The following is a 22,640-nucleotide window of genomic DNA, read 5'->3' on the forward strand; positions in this document are numbered from 1 at the left end:
TAGCCCTTTCTCATTGCACAATAGTAGATCTAAAATAGATTGTTCTTTAGTTGGTTCCTCAATGTTCTGCTCCAGAAAACCATCTTGCATGCATTGCAAAAATTCATCCTCTACAGGCATTAGTGCTAATTAGGTTTACCCAGTCCGTAAGTAGACAGAAGTCTCCCATGATTGCTGTACGACCCTTGTTATGTGCACCTCTAATTTCCTGATTTATACCATGCTTACGTCATCATGACTGTTTGGTGGCCTGTAAACCACTCTGACCAATATTTGCTGACCCTTTCTGTTTCTTAGCCTCATCCAAACTGATTCTACATCTTGATCTTCTGATCTAATATCCTCTCTAACTAATATCCTCTCTACCTGATCTCATCCTTTATTAACAGTACCACCCCACCTCCTTTTCCTTTTTACCTATCCTTCCTAAATGTCAAATGCCTTTGAATGTACAGCTCCCAGCCTTGGTCACCCTGCAGCCATGTCTCTATAATGGCAAATCAGATCATACCTTCTACTTCCATTTGTACTGTCAAATCATCTGCCCTGTTGCGAATGCTATGTGCATTCAGGTAGAGTGCCTTTAATTTTCGCTTTGTTTATTTCCGGAACTTCCAGCCTTATCTGCCGGCACAATCAAAAGTTTGCATGCTCTGTCCCTTCCTGCAACACTCAGGTTATCAACTCTCTCATTGCTACTTTTTTCTCTTGCCTTGCCGTCTCCCTTTAATTTATCACATCTTTCTCACTTGATCCCTCAACCACAACCCCCATGCCATCTACCCCTTCCTCACCACGATTTGGTTTAAAGCACTCTCTACAGTCCTAGTTATATGACTCACCAGAACACTGGTGCCAGTACAGTTCAGCTGAAGACTATCCTAACGGTATAATTCCCACTTTCTCCAGCACTGGTGCCAGTGCCCCATTTGTCCCACATCAATCTTTGAGCCACATATTTGATTCTTTAATCTTATTTACTCTACTCTAATTCGCTCGTGATAATTGACTTTGAAGTTCTGCTTTTTAATTTCGCCATGTGGACCATGACCCTGAGATCCTCCCCACTCCCACAGCAAGTTCCTCTCCAGGCCCGAGCAGACCCGAACCCTGGCACCGGGCAGGCTGCACGACCTTTTGGACTCTTGCTCTCAGCTACAGAGAACTGTGTTGATCCTTCTGATTATACAGTCCTCTATTGCCCCTACATTCCTATCACCTCTCCCCTGTTTGAATGGCTTCCTGTACCACTATGCCATGGTCAGTTCACTCATCCACCCTGCAGCCTTGCTTTCGCCTGAACAAGTTGTAAGAACCTCAGACCTGTTGGACAATTGCAAGAGCTGAGGTTCCTCCACCTCTTAATCCCCATACCTGCCTCACTCAGTCACCTCCATCCGTTCCTGAATTAGGGTCTGGACTAAATCGGATGACCCTATCCTAAGGGGTGTGACTGTCACCTGAACCAGTGTCCAAGTAACTTTCCCCTTCCCTGATGCATCACAATGTCTGCAGCTCGGTCTCTGGCTCAATGACTCTGAGCTGCTCCAGCTGCAGACGCTAGCTGCAGACGTATTTGCCTTGGATCACACTGGTATTCACAGCCACCTACATTCTGCCACTATCACACATCACCTGCCCTGCCATCTATATCACATTTACTTCATTAGTGATTTCTGATCATCCCGTACTGGATGTAAAGTAAGCAGATTGAGAATTTAGGGAGAGTGGAAGGGGCCATGAAAGGTGGCAGTGAGGTAGAGCTGGGTGTTACCAGTGTTCATGTGGAAACCTGCACTGTGTCTTCAGATGATGTCCCTAAGGTGCAGCATGTAGAGCGAAATATTATAGAACTTTGGGGGACACCAGATGTTAAATGGCAGGGGATGGAAGAGAAGCCATTACAAGTATTACTCTGGCTATACTTAGATAAGAACAAAACCAGGCAAGAGCAGTCCAGTCAGCTGGACACCAGCAGAGAGGTACTGAAGGATGATAGTGTGGCCAACTGTGTCAAAGGCTGTCGACAGGTCAAGCAGGATGAGGAAGAAAATTTCCCTTTGTCGCAGTCACATAGGATGTTGTTTCTTGGAGTTGGTGTGGTAGTTTTCAAGGATGATAGGACCAAGGTTAACTTTTGAGGGACTAGTTGACAACAATTTTGAAGCAGGGAGCGAGAAGTACCGGAAGAGAGAGAACTGTTAACATGGGAACTAGAACAGTGAGTTAACAGAGGTGTGATCAAGCAACATTTGACACCAAGCCACATAGGGAGATGTTAGAACAGAGGAACCAAAGCTTGGTCAAAGAGATAGGCTTTAAACAGCATCTTATAGGAGGTGAGAGAGATAAAGAAGCAAAGGGAACTCCACAGCTTAATGCCTCGGCAGCTGAAGGCACATGCACTAATCGTGGAATCATTAAAATCAGGAATGCATAAGAACTAGGAGCAGGAGTAGGCCATCTGGCCCCTTGAGCCTGCTCCGCCATTCAATAAGATCATGGCTGATCTTTCCGTGGACTCAGCTCCACTTACCCGCCCACTCACCATGACCCTTAATTCCTTTACTGTTCAAAAATGTATCTATCCTTGCCTTAAAAACATTCAATGAGGTAGCCTCAACTGCTTCACTGGGCAGGGAATTCCACAGAGTCACAACCCTTTGTGTGAAGAAATTCCTCCTCAACTCAGTCTTAAATCTGCTCCCCCTTATTTTGAGGCCATGCCCCCTAGTTCTAGTTTCACCCGCCAGTGGAAACAACTTCCCTGCTTCTATCTTATCTATTCCCTTCATAATCTTATATTTTTCTATAAGATCTCCCCTCATTCTTCTGAATTCCAATGAGTATAGTCCCAATCTACTCGATCTCTCCTCATAAACCAACACTCTCAACTCCAGAATCAACCTAGTGAATCTCCTCTGCACCCCTTCCAGTGCCAGTATATCCTTTCTCAAGTTAGGAGACCAAAACTGTACACAGTACTCCAGGTGTGGCCTCACCAGCACCTTATACAGCTGCAATATAACCTCGCTGTTTTTAAACGCCATCCCTCTAGCGTTGAAGGACAAAACTCCATTTGCCTTCTTAATTACCTGCTGCACCTGCAAACCGACTCCTTGTGATTCTTGCACAAGGACACCCAGGTCCCTCTGCACAGCAGCATGCTGCAATTTTTTACCATTTAAATAATAGCCTATTTAAATCATAGTCCATGAATGGCCAGATCTCAAAGGATTTTATAGATTTAGGAAGGGGAGAAGGTATTGAACAATTTGAAAACGAGGATGAGAATGCTTGATGGTGAGCCAGTGTACGAGCACAAGGATGACCGATGAAAGGAACTAGGTATAGTTAGGATATGAGCAGCAGAACTCAAGTTTATATAGGATGAAAGATTGGAGAACGATCAGGAGAGCATTGGATTAATTAAGTCTAGAGGTATCAGAGGCATGGATGAGCATTTCAGCAGCAAATGAGATGTCGGAAGGTCAGAATTAGACAATGTTACAGAGGTAGAAGTAGGCAGAATAGATGATGAAGTGGTATATGTGGTTGGGAGTTCAGCTCTGACTGCAATGTGATAAAGTTGCAGTGATAACACTGCCACCATGTCAGCGGAAGGATAAAGTCAGTGGTTAAGGAACAGAACTGTAAGTCTCTGACAGTTCATAGAATCCCTACAGTGCAGAAGAGGCCATTCTGCCTTTTGATCTGCACCGACTCTGATAAAGCATCGTACCCAGGCCCATCGCCTTAACCCCATGTATTTACCCCACTAATCTTCCTCACCTACATATCTAGGGACACTAAGGGGCAATTTAACACGGCCAATCCACCTAACTTACACATCTTCGGACTGTTTAAGGAAACCGGATCACCTGGAAGAAACCCATGCAGACACGGAGAGAACGTGCAAGCTCCACACAGGCAGCCACCCAAGGCTGGAATCAAACCCGCTTCCTGGTGCTGTGAGGCAACACTGCTAATCCCTGTGCTACCATGTCAGAGGAAGGATGAAAGGATGGAGTCAGTGGTTTAAAGAATAGATTTTGTGGCAAGGATTGAAATCTGTGACTTCAGCCTTCCACAGTATTTAGGTCGAGGAAGTTTCTGTTCTAGAGCAAGACTGGGATTTTACGTTTGCGAATCGGGACTGCTGCGTTCAATCCAGAGTTATGACATCAGGAGGCAAACCTGGCATTAACACGCCACTTTCCCATGAAACAGTAAGCAGTGCATCCAGACATCAGATCATCTGAAAGCAGTCTTCTTCTACCCGTGCTCATTTCCCACTTGGTCAGTTTTTCCCGGTCTGAGTCCGAAAACAGCTTCCTCCTTTTTGATCCTTTAAATAGTTGGGAAATCACATTATGTGGGTCTGTGTCATGCCCTCCCACATACAGTGGTGATGCTAAACCAGGAAGTAAATTGATAATGAAGCATTTCTGTTCAGATTGAACAATTTGACATGCCCCATGAATGTTTGTCACGCACTATTGGATTGCCGCTCTTTGTTCTATTCCTATATTAATATCAGAGCCCCTGATGGTGCGACGTTTTCTAGGCATCATTTGATAATTCTCTAGTGGTATAAACAAATTTACGAAGATGTAAGTTTTTTGATCTTTTTAAAGGCAAAACAGAGGTCTGAATAAATTGAAAATGCCCTTTCCCACCCCATATGCATCAAATGATTGAATGAATCTTCATCATTATGGATTCGGGATCATTGCTGACATAGCACTTAATGACTGCACTTTTTACAGTTTGTTTCTACAGTTTTTTTATATGTGAGTGACCACAGCACAACAAGTTCCTACAAACAGCAAATGAATGATAATCATTCTTTGCTGATATTGATTAAGGGAGGATTATTGGTCAGTTCACAGAGAGAATAGTCTACTCCACTAGTGCATACAATCTTCCACATCTACTTGAGCAAGCAACACAACCTTGGTCTTGGTTGTGTTGCTTGCTCCACTTGGTGGAGTTTTTTGAAGAAGTGACCAGAATGGTTGATGAGGGAAGGGCCGTTGATGTCGTCTATATGGACTTTAGTAAAGCGTTTGACAAAGTCCCTCATGGTAGGCTGGTGAAAAAGGTTGGATCTCATGGGATAAAGGGGGAGGTGGCTAGATGGGTGGAGAACTGGCTTGGTCACAGAAGACAGAGGGTGGTAGTGGAAGGGTCTTTTTCCGGCTGGAGGCCTGTGACTAGTGGTGTTCCGCAGGGCTCTGTATTGGGACCTCTGCTGTTTGTGATTTATATAAACGATCTGGAAGAAGGTGTAACTGGGGTGATCAGTAAGTTTGAGGACGACACAAAATTGGCAGGACTTGCAGATAGTGAGGAGCATTGTCAGAGGCTACAGAAGGATGTAGATAGGCTGGAAATTTGGGCAAAGAAATGGCAGATGGAGTTCAATCCTGATGAATGCGAAGTGATGCATTTTGGTAGAAATAATATAGGGAGGAGTTATACGATAAATGGCAGAACCGTAAAGGGTGTAGATACGCAGAGGGACCTGGGTGTGCAAGTCCACAGATCCTTGAAGGTGATGTCACAGGTGGAGAAGGTGGTGAAGAAGGGATATGGCATGCTTGCCTTTATAGGACGGGGCATAGAGTATAAAAGTTGGGGTCTGATGTTGCAGATGTAGAGAACATTGGTTCGGCCGCATTTGGAATACTGCGTCCAGTTCTGGTCGCCACACTACCAGAAGGACGTGGAGGCATTGGAGAGAGTACAGAGGAGGTTTACCAGGATGTTGCCTGGTATGGAGGGGCTTAGTTATGAGGAGAGATTGGGTAAACTGGGGTTGTTCTCCCTGGAAAGACGGAGGATGAGGGGAGACTTAATAGAGGTGTATAAAATTATGAAAGGCATAGATAGGGTGAACGGTGGGAAGCTTTTCCCCAGGTCGGTGGTGACGTTCACGAGGGGTCATAGGTTCAAGGTGAATGGGGGGAAGTTTAACACCGATATCAGAAGGACATATTTTACACAGAGGGTGGTGGGGGCCTGGAATGCGCTGCCAGGCAAGGTGGTGGAGGCGGACACACTGGGAACATTTAAGACTTATCTAGACAGCCACATGAACGGAGTGGGAATGGAGGGATACAAAAGAATGGTCTAGTTTGGACCAGGGAGCGGCACGGGCTTGGAGGGCCAAAGGGCCTGTTCCTGTGCTGTATTGTTCTTTGTCTCATTCAAAAGATGGTACCTTCAATAATGCAACAGTTCCTCAGTGTTTGTGATGTGATCCCTTTAAGCTTTGTGTTGAGCTGAGAGCACCACTGACTGAGCTAAAGCTGTACGCCGAGAGGTTCGGACGTGTAAAAATTAAATTAGGATGGAACTGTTGCTGTAAACTCATTAATAATAGACTTGTGTTTGTCTAGGTGAAAGATGGAGCACGCTCTGTATCCCGAACGATCCAGGCCAATTTCTTTGATGGTGCTAAACAAGATGCTATTGATTTACTCCTCATGGGGGATTTTTACAGTGAGGATTATGCAGATAGGGCGAGGATACTGTTGGACAGCAGTGCACTTTTCAGTAAGTAACCATGCTCATGACAGACTCATCATGATGTTTCTTGCAGTAACCTGTCTATCCCAGGACTTTCAAAACTTGTTAACTTCATGCCATCTTGTCTTCTTTTCTGCTTTGTTCACTCATTGCGCTACATTATGCTTTAACTAACAATGTGGAATATGAAGTGATGAGATTTCAAATTGTTCCATTGCCCTACAGCACCTCCTGGGATTTTGCAAGCTATGTGTGAACGGCAGGTAGAATACACCAATGTCAAGTGTGCTCGCATCAGCATTGGGACCTGGAATGTAAATGGTGGTAAACAGTTCAGAAGCAACATGCTCAGCAGTGTGGAGCTCAGTCATTGGTTACTTGATTCTTTCAAACAGAGTGAAACACCCACGTTCCAGGGTAAGCTGCAGAATTTAACGTTTCAAACTTGCACTGAACTGAATATGTCCAGTTATTTGGAACTCCTCATTCACAGAATTAATGTTGTAATGTATTTAAATTGTCAGATATGTATACTCTGTGAGTCCATCAAAATGCAGGCAGAAGTAATATAATGGAAGACATAGCTGGTACAGAAATGAGTGCTGCAATACTACAAAGTACTGAGCAGCAAACTCAAAGTAACAATATCCCCTTTAATGTTGAGAGTTGATACTGTGTAATCTCAAAAATTCTAAATGTTTCGTTGTCGCTGAGCTACAACACATTGAAGCTCCAATGCATAATGGTACAAGGCAGAGTGATTTGGGCAACAAGTGTCCATTGGTGATTTCCTCATTTTAATATACTTTCAGGTAGATATGGGCTATCTCAAATAACATTGGAAAAAGCTGAAGTCACCATGTTGATGCACAAATCCTTTGTGCTTGGTGGCAGAGTGTTGTCAAAACAAAACCAGGTGCTGGAAATCCAAAATAAAAGCAGAAAACACTGGAAAACAGGGAAACTGAGTTAACTTTTTAAGTTGATGATCTTCCATCAGCACTGGAAGATATTAGTGATGAATTGTTTTTAAACAAGTGCAGAACCAGAGAAAGGACGGGTATGAGAGATGGAAGGAGGCGGGAGCGAAACGGAAGGGTCTGTTCTGGGGTGGAAGGCAGGAGTGATAAGATAATTAAATGGATAATGGTGCAAGACAAAATGGGGTGGTAATACAAGTGAGGAAACAAAAGATGGGTCCAGGGGAGATACAAATGTTTCCAGAAGAACAACAGAAGGAAGGGAAGGAAGCATGCAATATCTAGCAAAGGGGGTCCTGTGACCCAGAATTGTGGAGGACAAAGACTACAGGGGTGCTTGACTAATTAATCTCTGATGTTCTATGATTATGGCAGGAGTTTTCAGTCCTGCCCGCCATGGAACCAAAAATTCCCATTTGAAATCAACGGACCTTTTGCTGATCTGTCAAATTTTCCATCCTGCCCATGATGACTCCTACAGGGTGGGGTGGGTGGAAGCAGAAAATCCTGCCCTTGTGTTTGTGAAGTAATGAAAGCAGTTGCGGAAGTTGTGATTTGTGAATATGGACGTGCACAAAATGGTTGGTAACATACTGTTTTAACAAGGGTCTTAGAATCATAGAATCCTACAGTGCAGAAGGAGACCACAATCCCATCCGGGCCCTATCCCCATAACCCCTTGCATTTACCCTAGCTGGTACCCCTGACACTAAGGGGCAATTTAGCATGGCCAATCCATCTAACCGCATCTTTGGACTGTGGGAGGAAACCGAGGCACCTGGAGTAAACCCACGCAGACACAGGGAGAATGTGCAAACTCCACACACGTCGGGAATCGAACGTGGGTCCCTGGTGCTGTGAGGCAACAGTGGTAACCACTGTGCCACCGTGCCGCAGGTCTTGCTATCACATTGAAGTCCATGGATTAAAGGAGCATTGGCTGGGTGGATACTCAGTTGGATAGAGGACAGAAAGCAGAGAGTAGTGGTGAGTTCTTGTTTTTCAGACTGAAGGGAAGTGTGCAATGGCATCTGTGTTGAAAACTTCATTCTTTTCAAAATATATTAATGACCTGGACCTTTGCAGGACTTCATTTCAAAATTTGTAGATGATACAAAGCTCCCAAATCTAGTTAACAGTGAGGAAGATAGGAAGCTCAGAATGACATAGGCTGATGAAATCAGCAGCTAAAAGTTAATGCAGAGAGATGTGAAGTGATTATTTTGTTCAGAACCATCAGAAGAGGCAATAGAAATTAATTTTAAAAAGGGTGCAGGAACAAAGAGACCTGGGCATTTACATAAGCAAGTCTTTGAAGGTGGCAGGACAAGTTGAGGAGGCTGTTTAAAAAGGCACAGTTATAATCTGGAATGCATTGCCTGAAAGGGCAAGTTGTTCATTTGTCCAGAGTATAAGAGATTCACTCAGACATCCCACCTCATGGAACACAAGCTAGTTCACACATCGAGAGAGGCCATTCACCTGCTCCGAGTGTGGGAAAGGAATAACTCAATTATCCAATCCTGAAAGGGTGGCAAATGCAGATTCAGTAATAACTTTCAAAATAAATTGGAAAATGCTTGGTAGGGGGAGAATTTGACTCCATAAATAGGGGGCATAGAATACAAAAGGACGTTTTGTTAAACAAAGAACAAAGAAAAGTACAGCACAGCAACAGGCCCTTCGGCCCTCCAAGCCTGCGCCGATCATGATGCCTGCCTAAACTAAAACCGTATGCACTTACGGAGTTCGTATCCTTCCATTCCCATCCTATTCCTTTATCAAATACTGATTAGGCCCCTGTTTGAACGTTGTTGTCAATTCTGAACAGCGCACTTTAAGAATGATGTCAAGGCAATAGAGAGTTTACAGAGGAGATTTACTTGAATGTTACCATCAAGACAAGGGAACACAATAAATGGGAAGATACTGACTGGTGTAGAGGAACAGAGGGACCTTGGAATGCAAGTCCACAGATACCTGACAGCTAAGTAAGGTGGTCAAGAAGGCATGCAGGATACTTGCCTTTATTAGCTGAGGCAAAGAATATAAGAGCAGGGAGGTCATATTGGAACTATTTAAAATACTGGTTAGATCACAGCTGGAGTACTGCGTGCAGTTTTGTTCACCTCACTATAAGAAAGATGTAATTGTGCTAGAGAGGGAACAGGAAATTTACAATTGGATTGGCGATTTTTAGTTATGAGGAAAGCTTGGATAAGCCAGGATTGTTTTCCTTGGAACCAAGGAGGCCGAGGGGAAACTTAACTGATGTGTATAAGGAGGAGTCTACATAGAATAGATAGCAAGGTTCTATTTCCCTTGGTGAAGAGGGCCCATACTCAGTAAGAATGGTAGGGGGCATAGAAGAGATTCAAGAGGAAATGTTTTCACCCAGAGCATGGTGGGGATCTGGAACTCGCTGTCTGAAAGGGTAGTAGAGTCAGAAACCATGATAAATTAATTCAAGCACTAGAAGTTGGAAAGTGAGATCGGCTGTATTGCTACTTGTCAGCTGGCATGGACACAAATGATTGAATGGCCTCCTGTGTGATTCTTTTGACGTTTTCTTTGCCTCAGCTGATAAAGGCAAGTATCCTGCATGCCGTCTTGACCACCTTATCTAGCTGTTAGGTATCTGTGGACTTGCATTCCAAGGTCCCTCTGTTCCTCTACACTAGTCAGTATCTTCCCGTGTCTGAGAGGCTGGAGGAGTTAGTATTGTTCTTCATGGAGGAAAATCATTAATGTTTTGATAAGTTTGAGAAATAAATAGAGATAATGGGTGGTATTTAATGTAGGTGATGGGGGTATTGCCATCAGAGTTAGCGAGACCCCCTTATTACATCTTTTCATCAGGGCAGCTGCGGACATTCCCCAGGTCCTGGATCCTAGGGGCAGAAGTTTTGCCACCAAATTCCATCCAATGTATGATCAGAAATATGTTAGCATTTCAGCACTATCTGTTAAACTTTCTTTTTTTTTTGTTCCTTACACAGATAATGAGAGCTATCCCCCAGATATCTTTGCTGTTGGATTTCAGGAAATGGTGGAGCTCAGTGCTGGAAATATTGTCAATGCTAGGTGAGCAACTCTCAACGCATCTGCTTATTTCTGTTTCAGTGGAGTGGGCCACATTTCAAAGGCTTGTTCAATGTTTTATAATTCGATTGTCAGTTATGCTGATCTAAATAGATGATTAATGGTTCCCTTTTGTCTTTATTGATAGCAAATATGTTATTACTTCATAATAGCATAGAATCCTTATAATGCAGAAGGAGGCCATTCGGCCCAGTGAGCCTGCACCGACAACAATCCCACCCAGGCCCTATCTCCCTAACTCCACATATTTACCCTGCTAATTCCCTTGACACTAAGGGTCAATTTAGCATGGCCAATCCACCTAACCCACACATCTTTGGGCTGTGGGAGGAAACCGGAGCACCCAAAGGAAACTCATGTAGACATGAGGAGAACGTGCAAACTCCACACAGACAGTGACCCAAGCCAGGATCGAACCCAGGTCTTTGGAGCTGTGAGGCAGCAGTGCTAACAACTGTGCCACCATGCCGCCCATAGTTTAGAACCGGGACTAATTTAGATCATAGAAACACAAAATCCCTGCAGTACAGAAGGAGGCCATTCGGCACATCGAGTCTGTACTGACCACAATCCCACCCAGGCTCTATTCCCGTAACCAACATGTTTACCCTGCGAATCCCCCTGACATTATGTCAATTTAGCATGGCGAATCAACCTAACCTGCACATCTTTGGACTGTGGGAGCAGCTGGAGGAAATCCACACAGACACGTGGAGAAAGTGCAAACTCCACACAGACAGTGACCTGCGAACCCAGGTCTCTGGAGCTGTGAGGCAGCAGAGCTACCAACTATGCCACCATGCTGCCCATAGTTTAGAATTGGGACTAATTTAGATCAACATTACTTTAATACATTGCATATCTTCTCAATAATACAAGATAGGCACATTAACTTATGAAAATTGGAGCATGTATTCAGTATGCTAATAACGCAATGTTATCTATTCTCATTTACCACTTTTTCTAATTGAAAATAAAAAAAACCGCCCATCTGGAAATCCTAGATTAAAACATCTAATACGAATATTATTATTGCATTTAGAGTTGTCCATATTTCTCAATATCTTGACTATTATTGGTTGACTTAACAAAGTACTTTAGTATGCATAGTAAAGCAGGTACAAAGTTTACTTTGAAACTTTACCACAATTTTTTTTCAGCACAACTAACAAGAAAGCATGGGCAGAACAGCTTCAGAAAGCAATCTCCAGGACGCATAAGTACATAATGCTGTCTTCAGGGCAACTTGTCGGAGTCTGTTTGTATATTTTTGTCCGACTCCACCATGTACCCTATATTAGGTAAATGCTGCTACTTAAAGCTAAATTTTATTTTATTAAATTTAATATTTGGATTTTATAACTTAAAGCACTACCTTTTTAAAGCTCTTTGAGAATTCGATCTCCATCTCCACTCCTGTGGCCCTTTTTCCGCTGAATTCACTATCTTGCTGACCTAAACCTTTTCTTCCATGTAAACTCTTCTATTCGTATCCCATCAAACTTTCCATCTTCCATGGCCACCCAAATCCCACAATCCTGATTGTTGATGAAGATACCTATGTATTTGTATCTTTCAGCACCCTCAACCTTCCATACCACTTCAAACCGATTTCATTTTGTATCTGTCCCTTGGGGGAAAAAAGCCCCTGAACCATTTACAAACCTGTTCCCCTCAGTTATTTACAAAACTGTTTCCCTGAGTCATTTACAAATCTAATCTAAGGGATGCAGACTTGAACACATTTTTCGCTTGAGCCATCCATCATTAGCTCTGGTAGGACTGCATCTCAACCTGTCTTTTACCTCTGCTAGGAGCACCCATTTTTGCAGGATTATCCTGCAGAGCAAAAATGACCTCTGACTTCATGAGCAATCTCCTTTAAATCCCTCTTCCCTCCCCTTTCTCCTTTGCCCCTCCATCTTCACTTTCAACATGTTGCCAATCAGGTCTATTTTTGGTCACTGACGTTCCTCCATTTGAGTGAAGAATCATAGAATCCCACAGTATCGAAGGAGGCCATTTGGTCCATCACATCTGTACCGACCATAATCCCAACCAAGCCCTATTCCCGTAACCCCACACGTTTACCCTGCTAATCTCCCTGACACTAATGGGCAATTTAGCATGGCGAATCAATCTAACCCACATATCTTTGTACTGTGGGAGGAAATATGATTGGTATAGAGCATTTTTGTTGAGGCACTGTTTGGTCTCCTTCCGTTCAGTTAGATATCTTATCTAGATAGCCATATGAATAGAGTGGGAATGGAGGGATACAAAAGAATGGTCTAGTTTGGACCAGGGAGTGGCACGGGCTTGGAGGGCCGAAGGGCCTGTTCCTGTGCTGTATTGTTCTTTGTTCTCTGAAACTGGAGCACCAGGAGAAAACCCACGCAGACACAGGGAGAACGTGCAAACTCCACACAGATAGTGGCCCGAGGCCAGAATTGAACCCGGGTCCTTGATGCTGTGAGGCAGCAGTCCTAACCACTGTGCCATCGTGCTGCCCTAGTGAATTTGTGGGTTTGCAGCAGGCACTGCAAATAAATGCTGATTTCCAATGCTATGCTTGTAGAAAATTTTAACGACATCAACATGAGCTTTTTGAACTAAGTGGCTTTTCAGATAGTCCAGTTTCCATTCAGACGATCTTTTATCAATTCTAAATCTTCCATTAATTTGTTTTCAGAGCATAACTTACATACAAATCCATCCAGCACTTACTAAATAATGAATGCTGTCTCCCAGTCTTAAGACTCTAACCATTCAAAGAAGAGCAGGTTAGTTATTCCCAGTGCTTTGGCCAGTATATATCCCTCTGTCGACATCACAAGAACAGATTATACAGTTGTTCTTACATTGCTGTTTGTGGGAGCTTGCTGTGTGCAAGTTAGACACTGCGTTTTCTAAATTACAACAGTGGTAACACTTCAAAGGTACCTCATTGGCTGCTAGGCACCTTGAAACTTCCGGTGATCATAAAAACAAATGATATAAAATACAAGTCTTTCTTGTTTCACAATTTAAAAAGAAATCATCTTTGATTAGTATAGAGCATTTTTGTTGAGGCACTGTTTGGTCTCCTTCCGTTCAGTTAGATATCATACTACACACTCTTGGATATCTGAGGAGGAGTCTTTGGTTTGCAACACAAATATCAGAGTTATAGCTTACCAAACATTTTGTCCAATCCTGGAGTATGCACATTTTGTCTGGGATCCTGACATGGTGAGCGATGTAAATAAATTGGGGTGACCCAAAAATGTGCTGCATGATTCTCTCAAATCAGAATGGGAAATACATCAGGGTCACTTCCTTGATCAAAGATTTGGAATGGGAACCACTACAGTAAAAGAGAGAAGAAATTAGATTCACCATGTTCTATAAAATATGGATTGGACTGATTAGAATGAACAGAAATTAGTACCTGGTGCTCTCCAAGAATGATAAAATATGAGTTGGCCATCCACACAAACTACAAAGATCATTTGTTTCCAAGATGTGGAGATGCCGGCATTGGACGGGATAAGCACAGTAAAAAGTCTCACAACACCAGGAAAAAACAGGTTTAGCTGGAATCTGGTTCACTCACCTCAGGAAGGAGCAGCGCTCCGAAAGCTCGTGATTCCAAATAAACCTGTTGGACTTTAACCTGGTGTTGTGAGACATTTGTTTCCAAGACAGTGTAGCACCCAGCTTTCTTCTCTAGGACAACCCCACAATGGAACAAGCTGCAAAAGGAATAGTTACAGCTCCATCACTTCAAATCTTCAAGACCCATCTTCAGATTATTTCCTTTTATAAGTTTTCATTTTCAGGAGTACCATTTCAGCACCTCATACCTGGTTTATCCAGCCCCACATCTCCCTAAAATTGCCACTTTATGATCTGGGGACCTTTGGACATACTTAGACCCAGTTTGTCATTTTCTCCACAATCAGCTGTACTTGAAATATTTAAAGCTTATTTATTAGTCAAAAGTAAGGCTTACATTAACACGGCAATGAAGTTACTGTGAAATTCCCCTAGTCGCCATAATCCGGCGTCTTTTCGGGTCAGTGCACCCAAGCAACACTTTTTCAGAATGTGGGAGAAAACTGGAGCACCCGGAGGAAATCCACGCAGACACAGGGCGAACGTGCAAACTCCACACAGACAGTGACCCAAGCCGGGAATCGAACCCGGGTCCCTGACGCTGTAAAGCAGCAGTGCTGACCACTGTGCCGCCGCAAGAGGGAGGATATTTATTATAATGAGATTTCACATGTTTCCAGCTCTCGCCTAAACAAAATTATAATTTTCTTGCTTATTTTTCTCTGAAAACTACACTTGTTGACTTCATGAAAAATTTAAAAATTGGGTCAAGTTGCAAGTTAAATTTGAAGCCTATCCTCTATATTTCATTTTCCTTAGAAATATGCTCTAGTCTATCCTATCTCTTACCTTACACTACGCAGCCCTCACATCAACCCTTTCTATGGTTGGAGTCAACACTGAATTTGTGGCATCTTCAATGTTGTGGGATAATCCATGACTACTGATATAGATGTCAGTATGACTGTTCCAGTGCTAATCATCCTGTCTGTATTATGTCTTTTAAACCTCTGCTTTTGAATGCCATAGTGAATCATATGTCATTACCTTGTGTTAAGAATTGGGGAAAATTAAGGTTTAAGAAATGAAATTGGGATAAAAGAGAATAAAACGGGGAGTTGCTAAGGGACAGATGTCTGAAGAGATGTTGAGATGTGAATTAGCAAATCGGTGAGAAAAGCAAGTGGTTACCTACATTATGAGAGGAAAACAATGGGGTATAGAAGAGGTAACTTCAAATGGGAAAGATAAGGAAATTGACATGTATATGCCAAAGGCTGACTCTACAGGGTGGATAACATCAAAGGGAAAGGCAGCACGGCAGCACAGTCGTTAGCACTGCTGCTCCACAGCGCCAGGGCCCTGGATTCGATTCCCGGCTTGGGTCACTGTCTGTGTGGAGTTTGCACATTCTCCTCGTGTCTGTGTGGGTTTCCTCCAGGTGCTCCGGTTTCCTCCCACAGTCCAAAGATGTGCGGGCTAGGTTGATTGGCCGTACTAAAATTGCCCTTAGTGTCCTGGGATGCGTAGGTTAGAGGGATTAGTGGGTAAATATGTAGGGATATGGGGGTAGGGCCTGGGTGGGATTGTGATCGGTGCAGACTCGATGGGCCGAATGGCCTCTTTCTGTGCTGTAGGGTTTCTAAGATTTTCTAAGATATATCCATAGCACAATGACTGGGGAAAGGGGCGCAGTCACAGCTAACATTACAGGCACACCCAGCAGCCAAATCAGTTACCCAAAAAGAAGAATCAGGTTTCACCTTCACTGAAACTGAAGACAGTTTTCCCAAACGTGGCCACATAATGGCATGGTGGCACAGTGGTTAGCACTGCTGTCTCACAGAGCTAGAGAGCCAGGTTCAATTCTGGCCTTGGTGATCGTGCGAAGTTTGCATGTTCTCCGTGTGGCTGCATGGGTTTCCTCCAGGTGCTCCAGTTTCCTCCCACAGTCCAAAGATGTGCAGGCTAGGTGGATTGGTCATGGTAAATTGCCCCTTTGTGTTCCAGATGTGCAGGTTAGATGGATTAGCCATGGTATCTTACGGCGATAGGATGGGGGAAAGGGTCTGGGGAATGTACTCTGTCAAAGAGATTCGGTGCAGACTCGACGGGCTGAATGGCCACTTCTGCACTGTAGGGAGTCTATGATAACCTGTGCTTGGTAATTATTTGTTGGATTTAGCTCATAGAGTTACATAATATTGGATGTTGTTTGGTTTCAAAGGAGCATCCCGAGTTCAGGGAACATAGGTAGAAAGTGGCAACGCAGGTGGAGAAAGTAGTCAACAAGGCATACAACATGCTTGCCTTCATCGGCCGGGGCATTGAGTTTAAAAATTGGCAAGTCATGTTGCAGTTTTATAGAACCTTAGTTAGGCTGCACTTGGAATATAGTGTTCAATTCTGGTCGCCACACTACCAGAAGGATGTGGAGGCTTTGGAGAGGGTACAGAAAAGATTTACCAGGATGTTGCCTGGTATGGAGGGCATTAGCTATGAGGAGAGGTTGGAGAAACTTGGTTTGTTCTCACTGGAGCGACGGAGGTTGAAGGGAGACCTGATAGAAGTCTACAAGATTATGAGGGGCATGGACAGAGTGGATAATCAGAAGCTTTTTCTCAGGGTGGAAGAGTCACTTACTAGGGGGCATAGGTTTAAAGTGCGTGGGGCAATGTTTAAAGGAGATGAACGAGGCAAGATTTTTACAGAGGGTGGTGGGTGACTGGAACTCGCTGTCGGGGGAGGTGGTGGAAGTGGATACGATAGTTTTAAGGGGCGTCTGGACAAATACATGAATAGGATGGGTTTTTAACACATCAGCTGGGTTCTTAATACTTAGAAATTTCCAACTTAGATGGAGTTCACTATCGTGGACACTAATCAATAATCTCTTGGCACAATTCTATTCATGGCTGCCTGGTTTACTCAATGGATGTTATACAATTGCTGATTGTAATCCTCTTTATATTTTCTCCATGAACTCAAAAGCTTCCCTGGACATTCTTTCCTCTCCCATTCTGATCCTTCTTATCAGTGACTTCCCCATTTGTTTATTTGCTGACAGTCACAATCTGCATTCATCAGCCTCCTTCAATTAATTTGACATCCATGGACATAACCTTCATTCGTCTAGTTGTGCAGTAGCTAAAATGCTATATTTTGTTGTTCTCCATGCTCTTTAGAGGGGTAATAAAAATCTTATTTCATTCACTTTTTTCTAGAAAGGTTGCATTCAAAATTTAACCAGCAGCCACTGTCTCTTGTGACTCTGCTATTGACATTCTTGGCCTCTCTAACCTCAGATTAAGCTCTTCAATCTTCTTGATTTCTGAAATTATGGAGAGGTCCACACCACTAGTTTCTGAATATCCTGGTGGATAGATACTGCCAAAAGGTGTATTTAAGTATTTAAAACTGAAACTGATAGATTTTGGGCACCAAGGGATCTGAGAGATTATGGAGTTCGGTTGGAAAAGTGGAATTAATATAAAAGTTCAGCCATGATCTTACTGAGTAGCAGAGCAGGTGTGAGACCACATATCACCACTCCTGCTCCTAGCCTTTCTGGTCTTGGTAAGTGAGACAAGTGGGGAAATGGGAAATAAAATCCAAAGATGAAGCATGGGTCCATTCTTCTTTCTCTTTTTGCAGAGAAGTTGCCGTGGATAGGGTGAAGACCGGGATGGGAGGAAAGGCTGGGAACAAAGGAGGAGTTGCTGTTCGCTTACAGTTTTACAGCAGTACACTCTGCTTTGTATGTGCCCATCTGACAGCTGGACAGTCCCAAGTGAAAGAAAGAAATGAAGATTATAAAGAAATCATGCAGAAACTCACTTTCCCAATGGTATTTATTCTTCCTACACAACATTTTGATAAAAGAGGAGAAATGCAGCTTGTGGTGAATTAGTACACCAGATTTAAATCCAGTCCGACCTCTGTAGATGAAGAAGAATTTGTCCGCTCATATATTTAAATGTTCTCCATGCTCTTTGCATGTTTTATATAGAAATTAGTTTGGTTAATTCCATCAGGGTCGCTGGTACAGAATGGAAAATGTCATAATGACGCATCAAAGGCATTCAAAGCAGGGTATGAAAGTAATCTAAAATTAAGAGAAAACTTTGGTATTATGACCATGACCTAATTGATTTAAAATTTGTTAAAGATAAATGGTGTGATGAAAGAGAATTAGTTTGAAAAAGGAATGGTAGATCAAGCAGTGGAACAGGAATGGGAAAAAGTTATGGAAAAATAAAATCTGCATTTCTAAAAATAATAAAAAAATGTAAAGGAAGGATATAAATTAAGAAGGATACAAAGAAATCTGGGCAAAGCAAGTGAATCAATATAACCAATAATAACTTGTATTTATTTAGTGACTTTAAGACAGTAAGGGGCTTCATATCTATACAAATGGTAAATGGAGGTAAAAGATTCATCAAAAAGGTGGAATCACTTGGAACAGCCTCTGCTTAACATAAGACCATAAGAAATTGGAACAGGAGTAGGCTCTTTGGCCCCTGTGGCCTGCTCCACCATTCATGGCTGATCCAACATTCCTCATGTTCACTTTCCTGTCTTTCCCTCGTAACCCTTGATTCCTTCATTGATCAAAATCTACGTCAGCCTTAAATATGCACAAGGACGCTACCCCCACAGCTCTCTGTGGCAAGGAGTTCCAAAGACTCTCAATCCTTGGGGAGAAGAAGTTCCACCTCATCTTAGCCCCTTTATTCTGAGACTATGCCCTCTGGCCCTAGACTCATCCATGAGAAGAAGCATCCTCTGAGCATTTACCCTTTCCAGCCCCTTAAGAATCTTATGTTTCCATGAGATCATCATTCATCATCATTCTTCTAAATTCCAATGAGTCCCAACCCGTTTAACCTCGCTTCAAAAGACAATGGGTGGGATTTGACGGCCTCGCTCGAGTGAGACTGGAAATTCCCGCCGAGGTCAACTGACATTTCCGTTGTCCGCCCCTCACGTGCTCCAATTCCGTGGTGGGTGGGGCGGTAAAATTCTGGCGGATCTCTCGATACAGGGGATCATCCCAGTGAGCCTTCTCTGAGCTTCTTCCAATGAATTAATATCTTCCCTTAAATAAGGTCAAATATCTCTGGATATTAAGTTCCCATCTCTATCATTCCAAAGAAAGTGTCATAACAATTCACATACTGGGTGGAAGGATGGAAAGAGCTCCAGGAGGATTAGGCAGTGGGAGTGCATTGTGGAAGAAGAGGGTTTGGAGGTTTAGGAAGGCAGGGGGAGAATTGAAAAGTCGGAGGTGGTGAGCAAAGAGGAAGTTAGTGTTGGAGTGACTATCCATGGTGAAGCAGAGGGAACAGATGGGAAGCTGCAGGTTGATGTTGGGGGAATTGGAAAGTGAGCTCAGCGATGTAGAGCTGGAGTAGATCAGGAAGGTAGGAGGAGAGAGGCTGGAGAGAGATTTGAAGATGTACTTCTTTAAAAACATTTTTTTATTCATGGGATGTGGGTGTCCGGGCTTTGGATTTCCAGCGCTGTCAGCTCCCCGCACCAGAAATCAGTGCAAAGCTGCAGAATTTATTTAAATTATGATTTGAATATATTTTAAAATCCATCAGCAGGACGGTAACTGAAATCTCCAGGCCCACTAGCGCCTCCCCCACCCCCCCCCCCTCCCCCCACCCCCCCAACGCGCATGCACGCGCGCGCCAGGATTGATTCACTCCAGCAGGATTTAGTATAGCTCCCCATTTGCGGGGAGCTAGTGGCCCGACACCACTGGAGTCAAGGGGGTCCATTGAGGCCCCCAGAGAGTCAGGGGCTGGGGGAGATTCCCCCTGGGCATTGCCATCTTTGCACTGCCAGCCTCGTCCCCTGGCACTACCCAAGGGCACCTTTACACTTCCCACTGGGCATTGAGCAGTGTCAAAGGGTTGGGGTCTAATGGGATGGAGTCTCGGGGGGTGGGGGGGGGGGGGGGGGTGGAGAGAGATATCAGTGGGGGTGGGGGGGTCCCGCTGCCACTCTACAGAGGGAGGGAAGGGCTGATTGGGGCTGGGCATCAGGGTGTGTGGGGAAGGGGGGGGGGGTGTCAGGGCTGCAGGTGCACAGTGTGGGAGATTCATTTTGAAACTCTTGCTGAAAAAAACCCAGCAGGATTTACTCCAGTATTTACACGAATTCGACACTTGGAGTGAAATTTGGAGGTAGTAGTAGTCCCATGTGCTTGCTGTTATTCTAGGTGCTCGAGGCCGTGGGTGTTGTTGAAGCAGACTCACTGAGTTGCAGCACTGAGACATAGAAAGAAGGGATTTAGTTACAAGATTAGGTTGGAAAGGCTGGGCTTGTTCTCCTTGGAGTAACGGAAATTGAGAGAGATATGATTGTGTGCACAAGATGATGGGAGGCTTAACTAAGGTAGACAAGGAAAAGCTCTTCATTAGGTACACCACCGAGGGGGCATAGATTTAAGATTTTTGGAAAGAGCTGTAGGGGAAACGTGAGGCATGCTCTTCTACATTGACTAAAGCCCCAGGCCCATCTGCACGCACGCAGCCCCGGGCCCATCTGCACGTGCGCAGCCCCGGGCCCCTCTGCACGTGCGCAGCCCCGGGCCCCTCTGCACGTGCGCAGCCCCGGGCCCCTCTGCACGTGCGCAGCCCCGGGCCCATCTGCACGCACGCAGCCCCGGGCCCATCTGCACGTGCGCAGCCCCGGGCCCCTCTGCACGTGCGCAGCCCCGGGCCCATCTGCACGCACGCAGCCCCGGGCCCCTCTGCACGTGCGCAGCCCCGGGCCCCTCTGCACGTGCGCAGCCCCGGGCCCATCTGCACGCACGCAGCCCCGGGCCCCTCTGCACGTGCGCAGCCCCGGGCCCATCTGCACGCACGCAGCCCCGGGCCCCTCTGCACGCACGCAGCCCCGGGCCCCTCTGCGCGCGCGCAGCCCCGGGCCCCTCTGCACGTGCACAGCCCCGGGCCCCTCTGCACGTGCGCAGCCCCGGGCCCCTCTGCGCGCGCGCAGCCCCGGGCCCCTCTGCGCGCGCGCAGCCCCGGGCCCCTCTGCGCGCGCGCAGCCCCGGGCCCCTCTGCGCGCGCGCAGCCCCGGGCCCCTCTGCACGTGCACAGCCCCGGGCCCCTCTGCACGTGCGCAGCCCCGGGCCCCTCTGCACGTGCACAGCCCCGGGCCCCTCTGCACGTGCGCAGCCCCGGGCCCCTCTGCACGTGCGCAGCCCCGGGCCCATCTGCACGCACGCAGCCCCGGGCCCCTCTGCACGCACGCAGCCCCGGGCCCCTCTGCGCGCGCGCAGCCCCGGGCCCCTCTGCACGTGCACAGCCCCGGGCCCCTCTGCACGTGCGCAGCCCCGGGCCCCTCTGCGCGCGCGCAGCCCCGGGCCCCTCTGCGCGCGCGCAGCCCCGGGCCCCTCTGCGCGCGCGCAGCCCCGGGCCCCTCTGCGCCCGCGCAGCCCCGGGCCCCTCTGCGCCCGCGCAGCCCCGGGCCCCTCTGCACGCGCGCAGCCCCGGGCCCCTCTGCGCCCGCGCAGCCCCGGGCCCCTCTGCACGCGCGCAGCCCCGGGCCCCTCTGCACGCGCGCAGCCCCAGGCCCCTCTGCACGTGCGCAGCCCCAGGCCCCTCTGCGCGCGCGCAGCCCCAGGCCCCTCTGCACGCGCGCAGCCCCAGGCCCCTCTGCACGTGCGCAGCCCCAGGCCCCTCTCCACGTGCGCAGCCCCAGGCCCCTCTCCACGTGCGCAGCCCCAGGCCCCTCTGCACGTGTGCAGCCCCGGGCCCCTCTGCACGTGCGCAGCCCCGGGCCCCTCTGCACGTGCGCAGCCCCGGGCCCCTCTGCACGTGCGCAGCCCCAGGCCCCTCTGCACGCGCGCAGCCCCAGGCCCCTCTGCACGTGCGCAGCCCCAGGCCCCTCTGCACGTGCGCAGCCCCGGGCCCCTCTGCACGTGCGCAGCCCCGGGCCCCTCTGCACGTGCCCTCTGATGCTGAACTCTCTTTATAATCTTGGTTAAGTCGGTACAGATCAGCTTCACTTCGAGACAATGGCAGCTGGCTGTTACGATGGAAGATCACCGAGAAACTCAAGATAACTTTCACAAGACCAGTTACAGCTTTCAACCTCCCCCCAATAATGAAATAGTGTAAAATACTCCAAACGCTGGGGAAGACATGCAGCATGTGTGGAGAGAGAAACGGAGTTCATGTTTCAGGCCAATGGCCTTTCAATAGAACATGAAACATTTCCTCTATTTCACTTTGTAAATGCCGTCCGATTTGCTGAATTTCCAGCATTTTATATTGGATTTGTAGCATCTGCTGCATTTTATTTTTGCATCAGCAGAGTGTTGGTGGGAATCAGTAAGAATCCTATCGGGCAACATCTGCACACTGCAGAACTGTTCACTGATACCAAGTTCAAGTTGATTTATGA

General features: G+C 46.1%; 1 protein-coding gene across 1 annotated transcript in view; it reads left to right on the top strand.

Moving 5' to 3' along the window:
- Positions 1-22,640, top strand: part of LOC144504829 (synaptojanin-2-like) — a 249,212-nt gene that overhangs the window by 144,611 nt on the left and 81,961 nt on the right. The window contains exons 11-15 of the mRNA XM_078230581.1: positions 6,405-6,561; positions 6,760-6,951; positions 10,514-10,598; positions 11,777-11,917; positions 17,868-18,060. Coding sequence (XP_078086707.1) covers positions 6,405-6,561; positions 6,760-6,951; positions 10,514-10,598; positions 11,777-11,917; positions 17,868-18,060 — 768 coding nt within the window. The remainder of the gene's footprint in view (positions 1-6,404; positions 6,562-6,759; positions 6,952-10,513; positions 10,599-11,776; positions 11,918-17,867; positions 18,061-22,640) is intronic.

The sequence above is a fragment of the Mustelus asterias genome, chromosome 15, assembly GCF_964213995.1.
Source record: "Mustelus asterias chromosome 15, sMusAst1.hap1.1, whole genome shotgun sequence".
In the NCBI taxonomy this organism is placed as follows: domain Eukaryota; kingdom Metazoa; phylum Chordata; class Chondrichthyes; order Carcharhiniformes; family Triakidae; genus Mustelus; species Mustelus asterias.